Source organism: Molothrus ater, chromosome Z, assembly GCF_012460135.2.
Source record: "Molothrus ater isolate BHLD 08-10-18 breed brown headed cowbird chromosome Z, BPBGC_Mater_1.1, whole genome shotgun sequence".
In the NCBI taxonomy this organism is placed as follows: domain Eukaryota; kingdom Metazoa; phylum Chordata; class Aves; order Passeriformes; family Icteridae; genus Molothrus; species Molothrus ater.
In genome coordinates, this window is record NC_050511.2 from 55,475,747 (window position 1) to 55,496,816 (window position 21,070).

Below are 21,070 nucleotides of genomic sequence, written 5' to 3' on the forward strand. Positions count from 1 at the left end.
ATTGCTTACTGACATCTGCTTTAATTATTTGTCATTTTTTTGTGAAGGAAGATTCTATTTTTCAGTTGATATACACTGTATTTATTTCTGTAGGTGGCAGAAATCAAAATTGCCAGTGCAAGAAGTACCCTGGCATACCAGTCATTCCAGACAAAAAAGAAAGGAGCAAGCAAATGCTTAAGTAACTAAATTAACTGTGATCAGTATCAGAACTGGACTTTACAAAGCAGCTGTATCAACCTCATGAGAAAGTTTAATATCAGAGTGCTTGACAGTTTTTGGGGCAGTCGCAGTACCTGACTTGCTTATGAGTCTTTTTAAAGTATTGCAGAAATTTTCACCTCCACACCTTAGGTCACGGAGCTTTTTGATGGTCTTTTCAGACCTAAGATGTAAAAACCTGGTGTAATTGGGCAACCTGTGGAGAGAGGAAAGTAGTTAAATGGAGATGGGCACCTAATGCTAAGGGAAGGACATGACTCTCTAGTAATGCTAATAATGCTTTTCAGGCATTATGAACCCTAAATTGATTAATAGATGAAACTTGTGCTATGGAGAAAATGGCAAACAGTGAGAATAGTTGATAGATGGGTGAGAATACCACTCTCAAATATGCTTTCTCCAGTTTCATGAAAAATAGTAACTTAATCAGGCATAAGAAAAAATGGCTGGAATCCCACTGTGTGGAAACATTGTCTAATATCACACATTGGGCAACAACCTGCTGTTTGTAACATTAGTAAGATTTAGAGGAAGATTAAAAAGACAGAAATCTCATTCCTTCAGTGTTGCATTTTCCCTATCTTCAACCTTTCCATTTTACTCAGCTTTAGTCACTGATTGTTCCAGGCAAACCCTTAAATGGAGAATAATATTTTCAAAGCCACAATGAGGAAGATCATAGGGGATGAGCAGCCTGCAAATACAATGAATAAGAGAACCCGAACCAAACCACCTCTGCAGCAGACTGCCCAAAGTAGCACAGCACACTTGTGGAAAGACACCAGTTACTGTTCTGGTTGGGGCCCAGTGCAGCAGAAGCTCCTCACCATCCTGGTGCTGGCTAGCAATGGTAGCAAGCACCCACCTGGCTACTGGATATGTTCTCAGGTAAGAAGACTTTGCAGTCTTTGGAGCACAAGTGCCCTGTGCTCCCCAGTGTTCTGCAGACCGACCATTTTGTGGCCAGAGCATGGCCAGCAAGCCTGGCGTGGCGAGCAGCCGGTGCCAGTGACAGTCAGAGCCAATGACCCCCAGTCCGCGGGGGGACCTCTGACACGCAGGTGGCACCGCTGATTTCAGGGGGGTGAAAGTACTTTAAAGATGAGCACTGCAACTAATAATGCTATTATTAGTTAGCTGTTAATTTAATGTTAATATTAGCTGTATTGTTAAATAATACAGCAGTGTAAATCAGCATTCACCATCCATCACAGCCACAAGGTGGGACCATATTTTGCTGTTTTTCTATTATTGTGTACCATTTAAAATAACATGCAATTAAAATAAACTACAACACAACAAATGACAGGAGAACTCTACAAAACCATCAAAATCTAGTCACAATATCCACCTGGCCAGTAACATGTGACCTGTTAACCTGACCTGGGGAAGCTGGCAGTGGTCCTAGGGTGCCTTGAATCTACCTGAGTAAGGTGAAAACTTCCAGTGCAGAGTGGCAAGATTCATTTAAATATTCTCACCACCAAACTTTCGGTGAAGGAGAACTTTTGTGTATTCTCCTCAATTCCTTTGCAAGGATTCATAAGCAAACAGCCTTTGGAAAAATACACCCAAAAGAAGTTTTGGCTGAAATCCATGGACCTTAATTCATTTGCCTTACTGGGTGATTGTACTTATCAAAACACAGCCTTGATGAACTCTTGTAAAAGCGGGAAGGAAGGGAGAGGCTTTCGGGCCACAGCGTCCTCTTCTTCCCCAGCCCGATTTTGGGGACACACTACCCAAACTAGGTTTATTTGTTCTGGTGATAGGGCTAAGCCTCTCCCATGTGAAATTTCACTTTTCAATGAAAACTTACTCCAGGAGGAGCAACGCCAACATATTTCTCGTGTGACTCACATGCACAAAACCCAAAAGTCAATAGTCAAGAGTTTATTTGATGAAGGTTTTCTCCTAATTAAGAGGTCATCAAGGGGATCCGACTGTTACTCAGCGCTGAGACGAAGGTCACCAGCAGCTGCTCCAGCCCGGGAGATGTGCCGGCCAGCACATTTTCCAGAAACATGTTTCCTCTCTCGCCAGCGGCCCCTTCCCCCTCCCCGCCACCCCGTTTCTAGTCTCTCCAGCGCTGATGAGCTAATAGCATTTTTCCTTTGCATACTTTGGCGCTGCCCCACGGCATACTCTGGCAGCCTACGTGTGTCTGAGCGCGCCCGCCCGCCGCAGGCTCGGCACGGCTCGGCGCGGCTCGGGGCGCGGGGGGAGGCAGGGCAGGGCAGGCAGGGCAGGGCAGGGAGGGAGGGAGGATGGGGAGCCCCCGCCGCCGCGCCGGCCCGAGCCGCCCCGTTCCCCCCGAGCCGCCCCCGCGCGGGGCGGGCGGGGGGCGGCCTTGGGGGGAACTGTCAGGGCCGCACGTTTCCAGCCGCATTACGTGAACAAATGGCGGGGGTGCAGCCAGCCCAGCCAGCGGGGCTTGTGTAACTTTGCGAGCGTGCCAGCAAGTTTAAAGTCCCTGGTCTCTCCTCCTCCTTCCCTCGCTCCAGACACCAGCGCGGGCCGGAGGACGATGAGAGGCTGATTGTTTGCTCCGGCTCCCATTCGCATCCCCTCGCCTATAAATACCGGGGAGAAGAAAAGCCGCTCTCGCCGCCTCCCCCGGGCCGGGTTTCCTTTCCGACGGCCCGACCTGCCCGATGGCACCTCCCGGGTGCTGCAGCGCCTGAGACCCCGCTGCCCGCCCGACCCTTCCAGAAGCGCAGCCCGCACCCCTCGGCCGCCCCGCACCGCCCTCCCCCCCCCCCCCCCCCTCCCGCTCCATCCCGAGCAGGAAAGGCGCCCCTCGCTCTCCTCTCGCCACCCCCCTCCCTCTCCTCTCGGTTTCGCCCGTATCTCTCTACCCGCCGGCGCCCACGAAAGAGGAGAAGATGCGTTTCGCGCCGCCGGGGCTCCTGCTCGCCCAGCTTCACGCGTGCATCTACTGGAGCTGCCTCTGGCCCGCCGGCTGCCAGCAGCAGCCGCCGCGCCGGGATCCCCCGCCGCCCCCCGCCGCCTGGAGGCAGCGGATCCAGTGGGAGAACAACGGGCAGGTGTACAGCCTGCTCAGCCTGGGCTCCCAGTACCAGCCCCCGCGGCGCAGGCAGGCGGCCGAGGCGGCGGGCAGCCCCATCCTGCTGCTGCGGAACAACGGCACGGGGCTGCCGCGGAGAGCCGCCGCCCGCAACGCCGCCGCCGCCGCCGCGCAGCCCCAGCCCCAGCCCCAGCCCGCCGCCGGCAGCCGCGGGGGCTCCGGGGCTCGGCACTGGTTCCAGGCCGGCTACCAGGCTTCCTCCGGGGGTCGCGCCGCTGCCCCGCAGCGGAGCCCAGGGGCCGCCGCCTCCGCGGCCCGGGGCGCCTCCTCGGGGGCGCCGCGACCCAGCCCCGCCGGCGGCACTGGCACCGACGGCAACGGGAGCAGCGCCGGGGCCGGCAGCCTGCCGCCCCTGAGCAGCTTCAGACCCGGCCGGGAAGATGTCATGGTAGGAGACGACCCCTACAACCCCTACAAGTACACGGACGATAACCCCTACTACAACTACTACGACACCTACGAGAGGCCCCGCCAGGGCAGCAGGTACAGACCTGGCTACGGCACCGGCTACTTCCAGTACGGTAAGAGCCCTCCTTTCCGTCCGCGCCGTCCCTGCCCTGCCCGCGGCCCCGATCCTGCCGCTGCCGGCGGGAGGAGCTGCGGGGGCCGCTGGCCCTGCCTGGCCCTCGCTCGGGGCAGAACCCGAGGGAGCTCTCGGGCTGCGGGCAGCCCAGTCCCCGCGCCCGGGAGAGGGGCGAGCTGCCGATGAACCCACCGGGGGTTCCGGGCGTCGTGGTTGCGGTGGGGTGTTTGGGATAAGCCTGGGCAAAGGGGAATGCGAGGTTAACGGAGAGCAGGGGTCCGTAGCAAAACGACGGCTTCCTAACGACTGGGATGGTAGCCAAATATTTGCAAACGTGTCCTGGGTTGATCTTACTGTTATGTGGTTGGTTTGATGAACTGCAGGTCTCCCTGACTTAGTCCCGGATCCCTATTACATCCAGGCGTCCACGTATGTCCAGAGGATGTCCATGTATAACTTGAGATGTGCTGCCGAGGAGAACTGCTTGGCAAGGTAGGCATTGTCCCAAGATTTTGCCGGTTGCTGTGCTCCTGTTTCCACCTGTGAACGCGGTGAGGAAGGAGAAAAGTGAGGTTGGAGGGCTCACGGAAACACAGCCCTTTGTAACCTTCTTCCAAGTTTGTGGCAGGTGGTAGAGAAAGCAGTCCTGCCACATTAGAGAGACAAGCTGCGGATCTCATGAAGAACATACACGCTGTGGAAAGTTGTATTACATGTTTTTATTGTCAGGCTCACTTGAACATTTCTGAATTTTGTGAAATGGAGGCACCTAGAAAACAACTTCATTCTGTTAATCTCCCTCCTCTACTCCCACAAGATCATATGTTTCTTCATTAAAAAAAAAAACAAAAAAAACCCAAAAACTAAAGAACAAAAACCCTATTCTTAACCAGCACAATTTACTCTTAAGATTATAATAAGCTAATTGTTTCTGGGCCTATGCCTTTTAATGTCTCCTAAAACGAAAATCCCTCTGAAAAGTGTTTCAGAGTCTCTTAAGGGGTTGAAATAACAGCTTTGTTATGAAGTTAGGTCTTGTCCAGTTGGCAAAGATGGATTTTTCCTGTTTTCTTTGGAAAGAAATCAACATGGCTGGTTTTAACCACTTTAACTTGTTTGATACCTTATCATGCAAAACAAATTTATTTATTTACCAGCATCATAAATTTATGTTTCAGGGTCATGCCTGCTCTTCACTTGCAAAAAAAAAAAAAAAAAAAAAAAAAAAAAAAAAAAGACATAGCAGTTTTGTTTTTTTTTTTTTTGCTAGCTTCACAGTGAAGACTCATTGAAGTGTTCTTGCTGGCCATTAGTTGATTAAAATATTCCAGTATTTAAAAAATTTAAAAGAGTGTAGATAATAACTACGTAGAATGGGAAAACACAGCCTCATTCATATACATATTAGTTTTTTGGGGTTTTTTTATAACAGAATCAGACATATGTTTTGTGATCTTGCATACACAGGGAGTTATTTTGGTTAACAGCAACTAATAAAATTATGTTTTTTGGTACCAGAGTAATTTTACAGCTCAGCAGTGATCTTCTTCATAGAGAGAATCAGTCAGTGGTCAAACTTCCATTTATAAAATTAAAACCAGGTCTGAATTTTACTCAGGTATTGGTCTGACACCAGGCATTTCCACACCATATGGAATTCCTCTGTGAATCTCCAATGCATGAGGCTTATGGAGCCTGAAAAGATCTCTGCTATCAGTTACTTCTGAGACAATATAAAGCATTTTTTCAAAGTATTTCTTGCATATACTTATGGCTTTTTCCTTTGTTTTCTTTGTTTTGCACCATTGCAGCTCAGCTTATCGAGCAGATGTCAGGGACTATGACAATCGGGTGCTCCTGAGATTCCCCCAAAGAGTGAAAAATCAAGGCACATCGGATTTTCTGCCCAGCAGACCCCGTTACTCATGGGAGTGGCACAGCTGTCACCAGTGAGTGAAGTGCTCAGTATGGCATCTTCTAATTATGCTTTTCACTAACAATTGTCGCTTACAAGGCAACATTTTCTAAAACTAAAGTGAAGTAGAGAGAAACCATGGGGAAACTTTAGCCTTTTACTATCTGATTAATTTTATGCTGTGGTAATTACTCTTTGTAGGTAGTGATAATTACACTTTGCACAGACACATGAAACGAAGATGGATACAAAGCTTATCCATACGTAGGAAACTCTTACAATGTGTAGATTAAATACAAATACAAGTTTGAAATGAGATTTGACAGTAGCACTTTCTCCTTTTATTTTACATATAGTCCACTTACATTTAAGTGTACATTTAAGTAAATAAAAGTCCCAACCACGTAAAAATAAATAGAAACCCTAAAATGTACATTTACTAGCATATTCCCTATAATTACACCTCATTTTAAACAGTGACCCATACTTCTTGAGCTGAACTTAATAATCTAGTTCTTCCAAGGAGTGGTCTGATCAATTTGGAAAAGGAAAGCTCCTGAGTTGACTGATCCCTTTATCAATAATATCCTATCTATATATGATGATATTTTGACATAGCAGCATTGCTCTAGAAATAGTATATTTGCTGGAAACACAGCAAGGGAAATGTAGCAGAACAAGCAGGTAACACTGCAAACCTGTACCTTTTGTGGAAAACTCACATGCAGGAATTTGCAGGTTTGTTCCAGTTTTTGCTACTTCTCAGCAGGAGCAGTTATAAAATACTGGAACTAATTACTCAGAATACTTACTTCCACCTTATTTATAATACAACTGTGCTGCTACAGGCACATAAGTGATAACTTAATCTTTTTTAAAAATGGTATGCAATGTGGGTTAGGTCTGAAGGCCTCTGAGCCAATGGAATATTTCTCTCTAGGTGTAGAGGCTTTAGGTATTGAATGAAAAATCAGTATCATTAGAACAAATTCTTTCAAAAAAGACTCAATTATCAATTTATAAATCTTACATGCATCAAAAAAGCTAAAACTAAATCAAACTTAACAAAAAACCTCCACAAATGCTTTAGTTAACCTCTATCCCTAAAAAAAAATCTCCACCAATAACAAAAATCCAACCCTCATGCTTACAAACTTGATAAATGGATGAAATGAGTAGAGAGCAGTTGAAGTTTTCCATTTGTAGAACATTTTCTTACTGTGCCACAATAGACATCACTGTCCAGATGCAAAGTGTCTCTGATGTTGATTCAGTTCTTGGACAGAAAATACATTGCCTACAAAAAAATGCAGCTCTCATGATCATTTCCATAACAGTGAAGCAAACTCGTTTAGAAATGAACCCAAACTGCCAGTTGCTTTGGCTAGCCATCAGACCTCAGTGTTAGTCATCATCATCTGTGGACTGGTTTTAGTGTTCTGGATGCGCTTTGAGGCTCCTGTGCTGCTTTGTTTTACCAACACATTTGAGTTTTGTTGATTAGGTCTTTCTCATATCCCTCTTGAGCTGAAATCATTCAAAAGTAACGGCAGCCAAAAGATACAGTGCAGGTAGAGAAGACAAGTTTATTTTCCCACCCTTTTGGAAAGGGTGAAATTACAAGAATAAGAGGTGCTAAAACTCCACAGTAAGAGCTAGAAGTCCCTTTGTGTGAAAGCAAGAAAAATGCATCACTTTGCCCAAATCAAAAGAATAAACACTTCTGAAATAGAGACAGTATTAAGTACACACTATAAAAATAGCTGATATTGAATGAAATCTGCATTGCCAGTACACAGAAGATGATTTCTTTATGCAGATTTTGTCTTCACCAATGTTACAAATATGTTACATTGTCTGAGGGCCATGGAAATGTGAAACCAAATTGTTGGGGTTTTGCTAGCAAGTAGCAAACTTCCATGGAATTTATGGTATGTAAGGTAAGCATTCCTCGCAAACCTATGGTTAAAGGCACTTATAAGATGTTCAATTCAAATATGAGCTATTTAATACTTGCTATTGTTGTTGGAAAAGAGGTGAAACAAAATTTTGGAAAAACAGTGCTGCTATGGAATCTTTCCCATAACAAATTAAAACCCATTATTTATTTATAGGATGACATGTGGTATTTGAAAATGAGAGTAATGAAAATAATTGAGTGGTCAGTAGTAGGAAAGTGTACTAACACACAAGTTTTGGGAAGTAATTAAATTTGTCCAGATTTAACGGGATGTAGATCAAATAGGAATATGTGAAAATGTTATTGCTGAGATCTGATCCATCTCTAATAATGTATCTGTGGTTTAACAGACATTACCACAGCATGGATGAATTCAGCCACTATGACTTGTTGGATGCAAGCTCACACAGAAAAGTTGCTGAGGGTCACAAAGCAAGTTTCTGCCTTGAAGATACTTCCTGTGATTATGGATATTACAGGCGGTATGCATGTACAGCACACACACAGGTAGGAGCTGCTTTGGAGACAACCACGGGTTTGTGTTTGGATAAATTTTCTGTCAATCACCTGATTCCCTAACTAGCTTCTGGAATTCCCCATTATAGAGACCAAGATACTAACCTGGAGACTGGCAATTCGCCCACGTGCTGTTAACTGTGGGTTTCTTGTTAAAGGGCAGTGACACTCACTAGCGTAGCACCACTGCTAACTGAATTGTGTTAAAACACACCACAAGTGCTCGTGGCAGTAGGACTGGTCAGGCTTGCTAAGAGGCACACAAGACAGCCCATAAAGAAGCTGTTCCCAATGTTCATCTCCCTCAACTGACATTGTAGGCTGGTGCCAGAGCTCATGGCTGGTATTTTCTCCCTTGTGGAGTCTGAAGCTGTAAGGGGCTGGATTTCTCTAACACCAGCAGCTGCTGGCAGGCAGCCTGGCACAGGAATCTCAGGATATTGTTCTGTGCCCACAGAGCAGGAGGCTGTTTAAGAGAGTGGCACCTGTGTGGATGTTATGGGGGCACATACCAACATAAAGCCAAGTGCCAGGGCTTATTAGGGGAACATGGAAGAGGAAACATACCATTATGATAGACAAATCCATGCAAGAATCCTGCCTTGAACATTGCATCACCACCTCTCAGAACTGCTAAAGAAAAGCTTAAAAAATCCTAAGTAGCCAACCCCAGCAGAACAAGGTTGATCAGCAGTGTAGTATGGCTAAGAAATTTCATAGACTATTCCATCTGGAAAACCAGATGTTAAGACCAAAACTTGACTGGTTGTGGATTTAAAGAGGAAATTTTTGATATTTACTGACAATAGTTGATGTTTCTGTCAATATATGAACTGAAGACCTGTCAGGTAACAGCTTTAAAACAGAGAGGACTGCTCTTTGGACACATGAATGAAGTATTAAATTCCTAGGCATTGGATGTTGCAGAGATCAAAAATCTCCATGGGCTCAAGAAAAATTTAGACAAAGTAACAGATGTTATTAAACACAAAGATCAAATGGTACCCTGTGCCTTAAATACAGTTAAATGCCTGGTGGAAGGAATTTGCTTGACATTACACATCCCATTCCTTATGCTCTTTTCTCATTAAGAATCTGCTGCTGACCACTGCCAGAGACATGACACTGAGCTTTGCTGGATCTGTGGTTTAACTCAGTGTGGCCATAGGTACACACAAACCTATATTCCTTACTCTGCAGCTTTTAATCTAGAAGGTAGTTATTCTGTCACAGAGAAATGACAGCTATGTTTCCCTGGCTGACGTGTCCACATCTGAATTTTAACTATAATGAATGATCTGCAATACATAGAGGCTTTGAAGAGGTTTTATAAATACCTTTTCTACTTCTGCAGACTATGACATCTAACTAAGCAACATACATATTTTACAGCTGAGTATTTGTGTCACTAGAATCACGGCTGTGTCAGCATTTCCATTGGAAGCCCATATTTCAGGGGTTTGTAATTGGACTGTAAAACTTTCCTCCAGCCTCAGACTTGGCACAAACATGCAAGAGTCTGAGCTGATCACCAGCTGGGTCAAGAGGGAATTCCTGCAGGACTTGGGTTTTCTGCACTCTGTGTGTTGCCAGAACAGATCAGCTCTGCCTAGAGCAATGTGTATTGGCCACAGCTAAAGACACTAGCTTTGAACCACCAACACATTCATATGTGGTGTTTCTTATTCATGTTCCTAACAAGGAAGAATTTTTCAGAAAGATGCATCTGGAATAAAGGCTACATTTTCAGTTCCCTCAGATTCTTGTGTCACTATTTGTCTGAAGAGAGGCCATTTCCATGCAAAGCTCAACGTGAAAATGGCCCTTAGCCCTACTATTCAAAGATGGCACATCCATAGCAAAATGTTACATCATTCCTAAGGGTAGAGAGAGGATCCACCATGGTGATCAAGTCTGTACTCATGATCCCAGAGATATTCACTCAACAATTACAGATACTTACCTCCAGTCTTTGGTCAATTTTTATTGTCTTCTGATCTTATGTGAAGAACAGGAAATAACATCATCAACAGTTTGGACATAAAAGGAGTACTGTAACAAGTGATTATAAGAAAATACAGATACCTCACAGATGAACGACTGTGAGGTAACTGTCAATATTATAGGTGTTTTTTATCCAGTAGCAATAAAAGGCAATCTATAAAAGTGGTACATTAGACTTAGGTGTTCTAGCTTAGACACACAAATAAACTGCCAGCTAAAAATAAGATTCCTTTTCTAAGTTAATTTTCTAAGTGGACTGTGATAGCTAAGTGAACTTCAGTCTGAGTGTCCCTAATGTCTAGAATGTCACTGTTTTTAAATATTCATGTTTTTTCACATCCATCTTAACTTCATTCCTAAGGGTCTGAGCCCTGGCTGCTACGACACTTACAATGCTGACATAGATTGCCAATGGATTGATATTACTGATGTAAAACCTGGAAATTACATTCTGAAGGTAAGCCTATTGGGAATGGGGAGGTTTGGGGTTTTTTGGGAGTGTTTTCCTGTTTAAAGAAAGAAGCAAATCATTTGCATACATGCTTTGGCATGTAAGTTACCAGCTGAAGGGGCAGCAGACAGCAGTGTGCTCTCTCCCCTGCAGGTGAGTGTGAACCCCAGCTACCTGGTGCCTGAATCCGACTACTCCAACAACATCGTCCGCTGCGACATCCGCTACACGGGCCACCACGCCTACGCCTCTGGCTGCACCATCTCCCCGTGAGTGCCTCCCCACTGCTGCCCTCTCTGCCACTGGGCCCCACTGACAGGATTTTGTTTTGTGGGAATTTTAAAATTTGCAGGAATTTTGCTCTTGCACTCACACCGTTGGAATATGTAACACTTCCCAAAACTGCTGCTCCTGCCTGGTCTGCCAGATAACAACCTCTGGCTCGCACACCTTCCTTTGTACTGGCATTAGGACCTCTCTAGGATCATTCAGTACCCTTTTACACCACCCACACACAACTGAGCAGCTAGAGTGCTCTTTAAGATCTTGTGCAAAATCCCAAGTAACATGTGTGTTACTTCACTGCTGCGGCTGCTTGCAGAGCAGCCACTCTCCCTGAAACAGTTCTTTCACACATCCTTAATTTACAGTTTTGCTCTTTAAAAGTTTAAGCAATGCCAAAAAAGTGCCTTTTTTACATTTTTTTTCCTCCAAAAAGGTAAATTCATTTAATAAATGTCCTCATGATAGATCTACTGTACCTTAGTATCTGTGAAACACATACAGAGAAAGCAGTCTTCTGTAACACAGAGGTAAGCAGTTCTCAGAACACTGTGTAAGTTCCTCATATGAAATATTTATCAAGAGACTTCATTCGGTTTGTATAAGGAGCATTAACATTGTAGAGAGTTCATATGAAACAAATTCCAGAGCAGTGAAGGAAAAGTAAAACATATGACCAGTGCAGTCTTCTATAACAGTATCAGTGAAACAGACTGGATTAGTGTGACTTGCCTAGTTAGCCTGTGAAATATTCATTCCTTACTTTGCATTAGGAACTCAGTAGTTAAATGAGCCAAACTTACATTTCACGCTTTTAACATCTAATCTCCCCATCTTACCTCTGAAAATATTACTGAGTACATAAAATAATAGAACAGTTAATGTCAGAAAGACCTTTTAGATCATGAAGTCCAGCCATCAACCTCAGACCAACACCACACTCACCATTAAACCATATTCTCAAGTGCCATATTCATATGGCTTATGAACACTTCCAGGGATAGTGACCCCACTACTTCCCTGGGTATTCTGCTCTAATGCTTTACAACCCTTTATGTGAAGAAGTTTCCTCTGATTCCCATCTAAACCTCCTCTTGAGGCCATTTCCTCTCATCCTGTCTCACTGGTTACGTGGGAGAAGAGACCAACCCACACCTCACCACTGCCTCCTTTCCTCAGGGATTTGTAGAGAGTGATGAGATCTCCCCTCAGCCTCCTCTTCTCCAGGCTAACCCCTCATATATATATACACACACATATATATATGTGTGTGTATGTGTGTATATATATATGTATATATACACACATGTATATATGTACACCATACATTATATCTCTCCTCTCAGGTACATATTCACGCAGGGCTAGGAAACCAAATGTCTGTTACTGTTGGCTGACTTGTGCTTTCCAGCTGACAAGTGGGTATTCAGCAGTTCCTCTTTCTGTGCGTGCCTGCTCACCTGCATAAAATTATTTCTCCTCTTTCAACAGATACTGAGAAATTTGCAAGAAGTGGACGAGATGGTGACAGATGTTTTGAACTGAAGTATCATTATACAAACTTCACTAGGATGCAAACACTATAGAAACAAAACTACAGAACATACACAGATATGCCCACACACCTTATGTGACTTTGAAGCACTTCTGCTGCTTCTCAACCAAAACTTAACTGGATTTTGAGAATCTAAATTGGCATTACTTGTATTGCTATTGAAATGCATGAAACTGGTGCTTCATTTAGAGATATTTTAAATTTTGATAATCTAACTCATTCATAAAAACATGGGACCATTTCTTAGCTCCTTCAAATCTGGAGTTTATGTGATAGTAGATTGCAGTGGGAATATTACTGGTGAATGAGTTGAACATATTTAAAAACATAGAAAAAAATGTACACAAAATGAATTAAATAAAACTCAAGAGAAAGTACTAATGTCAGCTATCTCAGAAAAGACAATGATGAAAAACAGATTAAGAGTGATGATACAGTACTATTAAAAATTCTTGCTAGGACACATTGATATGAAAGACAGAAGTATGTTCAGTTTTCAAGGAATATTAACATATAGCAGAGAAATACATATATATTATATATATCAGTTATACCCCTGCAAGAAAAGTTATGTTTACATTTTTAATACATTAGAAGTTTTTCCATTTTCTTAAGTGAAAAACAGATGGGGTTTTGAAATACAACTTTCATCTGTGAAAATTAATTAAAAAGCTTGCCCACCTTTATATGTTCAAGAAATTTTTCAAGGTGGGACTTTTAAAAAAGTCCTGCAAACTTAATGTGGATAAAAAATACCTGTCAAGAAGTGGGCTCTTGGAGATGATGAAGAGACCCTGATGTGGTCATCTGTGAAAAACATCCAACTTTAACAGGTTAACCATCAAAATAATACAGGCAATTAACTCAGGTGGCACCACAAACAGAAGTAGGTCAGAATCTCTTACAAAGTATTTTTAGTGTGAAGAAAACCTACTACCTGCTTCCCCCTTAAGTACTGTAGTTGACTTTAAAATGTATATCTCAGTATTCAAAATAGCAAAGTTGAAAATATACTATGTAGAGAGGAAAAGCAAAAGTCAGTGTATTTGACATCCTACTTAGGCTGTTCAGGAACAAAATGCAACATTGTTAAGGGGAAAAACTTCCAGCCCATTAAGGTTTTTGCTGAACTGCTTAACTGGTGCTGGGTGTACTACTCCTCCTCCCATCCCCAAATTATTTTGCTTTTGCAGTGCACCCTGCTGTAAGCTACAGTAGCTGTGATTTTTGTTTTAAACTGTGAAATGACATATCACAAGGGGATCTGGCTTTTTTTTTCCAGAAGATTTCTGATCATGTAAAATGAAGAAGAATCTACTTTGGAGCAATGGGACCTAGAAATATTGATTGGTGTTCATTAATTTGATGAGCAGTTCAAAACACCTAATGAAATATTGGAAGCTCAGTATATTAAAAAAAAAAGGAAAAAAGTGCTATTCAATATAGTTAAAAATTTAAAAATCTGAGGAGTATGGAGAGGTTTTATTATCACTATTGAGAATACTTCAGGTAGTATTTGGAAATATTTTATGCTTTAGAACCCTATGGATTCAATTTGGAAGTCTGATGAATTACCATAACATCCTTCACAGATCAGCTGTTCTTTAGTACATTTATTTATTTCCACCTTAATCATAACTTAGTTACAAATTTGCACAATCAGAACTTAAAAGGAACCTGAGAACCAGCAGCCTGGTGATTCCTACACACCAGTGGGAGAGGGTGCAGAATAATCTAATTTATACCTGCAGGTCCCTTTCTGTTTGCTGTGAGATCCATTATAGCAATCTCTAACCAGTACGGGAAATGAACAGAAGCAAAATTTGGAAACTTGATTTATGAGAAGACCATTTGTTACATATGTCTGCAAAAACGAGGGCCTGTTTAAAGTCCAGGCTTCTGAAATCTCAGCCCAAAGAGTTCTTAGGTATAAGAGGCGTTAAGGGATGCAAGCGCATTCACCTTTCTATAGACTTAGGTCAAAATTGGGGTCAAAGTCCTGAGAGCAGCTTGGGCAATGGACACAAAAGCTACTGAATGGAAGCCAGGCTGTGGGCATGGGCTGCTTCCTGGGAAGAGGTGGTGTGCTCGTACCTCATGGTGCCTGATGCTGGAAGTGGGATATGAGAGCACCAAGTGGAGACGGAGCAGCTGCAGGAAGGGGGTGCCCTCGTGCCTGACACACTCACCTGCTCTCACGTCTGTGCCCTAAGTACTTGCAGAACTCCACTGAAGTCAGCAAGGAGCCAGAAGGCCTTGAGCATCTGCGTAGGTGGAACTAGTGGGAATGGCCTCGTTTGGAAAGGTGTTCAATGCTGTAACTTTGAATATTGGGGATACTGGAGCTACGAAAATGTAGCTTTTTTTTCCGTAGCAAAATATTGTATTTGTTTTGAAATGTGTGTTAAGCAACATGACATTGATGTACAATAGCACAAAAATTGCCTAAGACATGAACAGAAAAACAAAGGATTTTAGGATTAAAAAAAATGAAGGAATGTGACTTCAACCCTGTCTAACTATAGTAAATCACAACGCAGTAGAAGAGTTTATTATATAGCATGTGTAGAAGTAGTTCTAACTAGGGGAGCGCCAACCAATATTTTCAGTATCTTGGCTCTGCAGATTTGACACCTTATTTTTTGCATACTGGAATATGTTTTTGGGATTATGAACATCTTTAAAAACTGTTTTAGAAAAAGTTTTTATTTTTACTGCACATTATATTTGGATTCCATTTTACCAGACATCGGGCTTGTTCCCTTATCTTTGAATTGACATTGGTCTCAGTGGAAGCAAAACCAGATTGAAATTTTGTGGGATTTCTACTATGAATTTGCTGTCTTGCAGTCTGAAATTTCTTCTGAAAAGCCAGAATGTACAAATGTGTGTGAAACAATAACCTCCCACACTTCAAATCTTTACTTAAGAATTGCACATAAGGAACATAATGTATGTCAGGCTCATTAGAGGAAGGGATTGCTATATATTTTTTTTAATCCTGAAATACATTTGGTATTTGTGTATTTCTAGACAAAAGTGTAACAAAAATGACAGACTGGTCACCAATGGAACCAAAACATTGTGTAGATGATGTTTTTGTGTTAGGAAAAGTCTACTCGGTTTTTTTTCTGCTCCAGAATGAATGCACATATGAAATGTACCTTCCTATTGTCATTCATGCATTGTTTGCAGTCTGCTCATTCAAAACCAGCAGGGTGGTTTTCATAAATGAGACATTGAAAGGTGGTTTTATCCTGTGTCTCACATTTATGCCAAAAAGGCATTTTCATTTTCTCCAAATCCTAAAAGGTGCTGAAAGATTTTTAACTTGAATTAAAACCAAAGAGTATGTAATTGGGAGGTTTTTATTATGCAACTAAATGCTACAGATACAGTGAAATGCCACTTATTTTTGCAACTTTCTTGAAGACTTTTCATTATTTTCTTCACTTTTCTTCAAAGAGTCTTAATTTCAGTAACTTTGCATCTTTATCTGAAGAGCTCTAATTTATAATATTCATGCACTAGCTTTGTATTCTTCACTGCACTTTCATATTCTTGTGTTACCTGCCCGTATTATGGTTGCAAGTTTATGTGAAAATGACTTGAATAAAATGTTTCAAGCGTTCTGCTTGTTGAAGTATTACACTTACTGCACAGGCCAGATCCATCCCTCAGTGAGAAGGCTTCAGTTAAGGTTGTTATGTCTACATGAAAAAGAAGAAAACTCTGTCTTGCTGACATGGTCTCAGAAAAAATATGACAAGAAGTTAGAAACAAAAAAAATAAAAAATTCAAGGCATGATAAACTACCCCCCACACTACAAAAAGGATTAACGTGTCAAAGTTTAACAGGAGGAGGCATATGGTTCATCTGGACACACGATTTCCTTACCATATCTGTCTTGGTAAAAACAGGAACTTAAAAAGCACTTTCAGAATTTCTGCTCCAAAAACTAAGCTTTCACAGAAAGAATACTTGAGCAGTACATGGTAGGAAGTCTGTGTACTCTAGAAAACTGACTAACAGATTAAACATGCAGTTACTCCAAACACATTTTATCCTGTTATTTACATCCTCTGAGTACAACCCAGAGTCCTGCTGCCTCTTCAATCTGTATGCTGAACTGATCAAACAGTCAAATTGTGAAGTATCTCTTGTCCCTTCCCTGAGGGACTACTACAGAAGAGAATAGTTGAAAAGAGACTTGGAGTCTAAATAGTTTAATAGTTAAAAAGAGTCTTATTGGAGACTCCTTCCTATTGGAAGTCATCAAACACACAAATATCAACTAATTTGCAGTCTTGGCTTCATGTAAATGGAGACAAAACCAATGTAATATCTTTTAAAATTCATAAAAGTAGAATTATTTCAGATATAACCCTCTTTGTATAATGTTTCTCTATTTAAAAAGTATTTCCTATCCTACTACTAATTAGAGCTAAGAACTTCAAACAGAATTTCTCTAAGTGCTATTCCTAGAGCACAGAACCTGGAGTGGATCAGCTTCTGTGCAAATACAAAAATGCAATAAAAATGGTATGTGATAATTGCAGAAAGTATATTCAAATCTATTGAAAATAAAGCATCTCCTAGTTCCCACGTACCTTCTACCCCCATTCTACTATCTCATTTTCACATTGCCTTGTATCACAAAATGATCTACCACCAGCAGATCTACCACCATTCACAAAGCAGCTCAACACTTTTGCTCCAGAAAGTATTGCTGTAACTGAATTTTCACTCAAACCCCATTTTTCCTGATCTAACAATTCCAAAAAAACCTGATTAAAGAAGTATTTATGCCTGTTTGGAAGTCTACAAAATGGTCCCATCAATAACACACATATTGGCTATTAAAAAACCCCAACAATCACATTTAAACTAGTGATGACTGTCTAAAAGATACTGAAAAAATCTGAGATGGATTTGTTGGTAAGCCTGAAGTGAAAAAACTGTGCACCTGAAGCAGCCTAGTAGTATCTGACAGTACTTACCTGGCTAAAGATATTTCTTCTACGGTATGGTACTGAACTGAAAAGCATGGTTCTCAACATTTAAAATCTAACCATCACAGAAAGAAATAACTTCCCATGTCACTGTAAAAATAAATTGCTAGTACTTTGTGAGAGGCCTCTGTCTAAACAGTACCACAGATATGATATAAGTTAAAATCACATATATGCTGAAAATGTTATGTTGTTATAATGAAGAGAAAACGTTCTAAACTTTATCAACAACCTCCAGGCAAGTTCACTGGGTTTATCAGTTCATAAACAAACCGCCCAGTTACACATAAAAGATATTATCAAGCCTCCACCATCACTACTCATTTGTACAATGTATTAAGGCTGTGATCCAGGTGAGTCACTAAGCACCAGCAGAAAGTAGCAGTAACCCATTAGAATATGAAGTAATGCCAATATCCTAATCTCTCTTCTCTCATTCATGTCCAGTGTATGTTATCTCTTTTCTTTTCTTTAAAGTAAGAGCTCAGAATATTTTTGAAGAAAAAAAAAGGGATGTTTTGATAAGTCAGGCTTCCTTCAGGGAGAATTCTATAGCCGCAAATTACAGCTGTAATAATGCAGTAAGAAACTTGCTCTAATGCCAAGATAAACCAATGCTCCTAGATCTTTTAAGCACATGAAAAAAAGCACTTTAGAACATTGGCTCCTTGAAGACTTGAGGTTTTTTTCAAACTATTTGCAATCTTTAAATTTTTGATCCTTAAATAGGGTACTCATCTGCTAAAAGAAAGGTAAGCAGTCCATGAAAAACTGTTACAACTGATGACACCTACCAAAAGACATTTCTCTTGCCTTACACTGGAAGCAGAGAAGTTACATACCAAACCTTTGTTTGTTGTGTTATTCATCTAGGATTTATTTACTTACTGTATTTAAAGCTTTAAAGATTAACATTTGCATCTGAAATCTTGAAGTTTGTAGTAAGCAGGCAAATGCATGGCTTTTTCTGTGAAATACAATCCTACAAAAATCACAGTAAACAAGGTTCTGTGCTTTACTTTGAAGCTTTTGGCCTTCAATACTGTTCTATACAGTACAGTGAAAATAATAGCAACAAAACCACTTTGAAATGAAAGGTGGTTTGAATTTCTCATTCCTCTGGGAGGTAATGCCATTAAAGACAGTATTACATATACTGACATTTATTGAGTACATAGAAAAAAAAAGCCTAACTAACTGAGGCAAACCATGCCTAAATATTAATACAGAACAGACCAACTTGAAGGTTTAGTTTTCAAGAACTTAACACAAGATGGGACACGTATAATGTAGCATTATCTGTGCTTAGTCCAGGTCAAGGATCCTCATACTGCTGGCAACATTTTCTAATGCCACCCAGGGGCCTGATGGCTTTGGCTGAGACACGGAAAAAGACAAAGCTTTTTCAGACTGCAGTATGTAGGAAGGCCATCTACACCTTAAGGAATGACATATTCTACAAGTTTCCAGAGATTTAAGAGCAGACAAACCTGAAGACAGGAAATTGATCAAGGATTATTAAACACCATGAGCTACAATATCACAAGATGTCACCGAGCTGTAAAACGGGAAGCTTGAAGAGATGGATGTTGCATGATGTATCACTGTGTGCTCCCTCTGTCCTTAAAGCACACCTTTCTGACTACTTACAAAGATACTAGGTTAGATGGGCCTTTGGGGTGATGCAGGGCTTTCCTCAGGCATCTCTAAATGCTACATGAATAGTACAGTCCAGTCATTTACCAAGTTTATTAATTAATTTGATTATGAAAGGTAACTACATTTATATAAACAACACTATTAAAGATGAATTACATGTTCAGAATTTCTTTCAATTAGGTAGTGGAAGAACACCTGAAGAAGCATTCAATGAATTTTTTTGTCATATTCTAATCAGATGAACTCCCAGTGTCAAACTGGCACTTAAAAGTCAAATGTTTCTTAGTGTACAAAGTTTTGTCAGGTTTTCACATTCTTTCAGAAAGTGCAAGACACACATGTTGAAGAATCCAGACATAACTACCAGAACAAAGTATTAAAGACACCTCTTCATTTCCTCAAATTGCCAGTATAATCAGAGGACAGAGGTCACAATTTAAAAGCACAATATTTTATTCTCTCCAGAAATTTCCATATTATGCTTAAAACAGATTGACTTTTCAGCTACCTGATACACTGATGAATTTATGAAGTCTCTTCAAGTTTAAGAATCTTTTACTTTGTCTTAGTTGAAATACAATATAGAACCTTTCTTTTGACAACCAAACTCTCATATAAAGTAAATTTTTTTACATACAAAAAAAACCCCTTCCAAACCCCCCTCCAAAGAATCTGTACTATTCCTACAGGGCACAAATTATGTTCCTAAATATCCTTTATTCATGGTAGGGTATGTTTCATGAATGGTGGCACTACATAATGGGACTTACGAACCAGCACCAAACGGCCATTACATTAATCAACAGACAGCACAAACAATGGAGGAAACAATCTTGATATTCTACGATGGTAAATAATGGTTGCAATTTTGTAGGTTAATAATAGTTGCAATTTTGTGGGTTGCAAATGATATGGACAGTATAACAAAGATGTTTAAACAGCAGTTGCAAAAAAATTTTTTTTAGAACCTCCATTTACATATAGTCTAGTCATCAAATTTAATCTTTTTCCCCTGGAATGCTGTAATTTGAGACATCTGCTCTCTGCGTCGCCTGCTTGCTTCCCATGAAGGATGAAGAGGCTGCTCCAAAGGTGCTTTTTTATTGTTGCATATAATATCCCCTGAAGCTTTTGCAAATGGTTTCTTCTTCTTGAGCTTTGTTTCATTTTTAAGAAAACCTGTGCAAGTACAAAACAAAACATTAATTACATCAGGAACCTTCATAAAAGTATGCAAACTACCTTGGGATTGCAGATATTTTCAAAAATTTCATAATGAGCCATGGGGAATACAGTCATCTGAATATTCACAGCAAGATTTCTTCATCTTGCAGCCTGGTAAATTGCCACTTGGTAGGCTGCAGATAGTTAAGATTTATTAATACTGACTACACTCTAAATTTGTGTAGACAAACATTCAGCACAGTGTAAACTTTTTTCTTCACAATAAACCAATGACTGTTACACAATGTAACTCAATATGACTGGAATTATATCCTTAGTCCAATGAATTCCAAAATAGTACCACAGAAGATAAACTGAATAAAATATTCCATATTCAGGAGCTAGTGAAGAAATTACATGTGAGATAAGGTACTAGTTACATATAACAATCTGTTATCTTTACCTGTGCACAAGTAATACTAACTGCTTGAAAGACAGAAAAGCACTTGCTAGTACAAACCTTCTGTTATGTATTTCGAATGTGAGAAAATAGAAAATAGCAGACAATATCCACAGATTAAAATGAAAGCGGAACAGTTTGACCATTTTAACAACAAATGTTAAAATATGTGCCACAAACTTGAAAAGAAACAAATACATCCCATCATGAATAGACTGCAGAGGCAACAAAATTTCAAAATGTTTTTTCTCTCCTAGT

General features: G+C 40.9%; 2 protein-coding genes across 3 annotated transcripts in view; one reads left to right on the forward strand and one right to left on the reverse strand.

Annotated features, from left to right (window-relative positions):
* Nucleotides 1–3,046: 3,046 nt before the first annotated feature.
* Nucleotides 3,047–11,085, forward strand: LOX (lysyl oxidase). Its single transcript, XM_036403908.1, has 6 exons — nucleotides 3,047–3,831; nucleotides 4,217–4,325; nucleotides 5,645–5,782; nucleotides 8,059–8,215; nucleotides 10,590–10,685; nucleotides 10,833–11,085. Exons 1-6 carry the CDS (start codon nucleotides 3,108–3,110, stop codon nucleotides 10,950–10,952), a joined length of 1,344 nt encoding a protein of 447 aa, XP_036259801.1. The 5' UTR covers nucleotides 3,047–3,107; the 3' UTR covers nucleotides 10,953–11,085.
* Nucleotides 11,086–19,263: 8,178 nt separating this feature from the next.
* Nucleotides 19,264–21,070, reverse strand: part of SRFBP1 (serum response factor binding protein 1) — a 62,075-nt gene continuing 60,268 nt past the window's right edge. For both annotated transcript variants that reach the window (XM_036403652.1, XM_054517956.1), the window contains one exon: nucleotides 19,264–20,367. In XM_036403652.1, coding sequence (XP_036259545.1) covers nucleotides 20,174–20,367 — 194 coding nt within the window. In that variant the 3' untranslated portion in view covers nucleotides 19,264–20,173. The remainder of the gene's footprint in view (nucleotides 20,368–21,070) is intronic.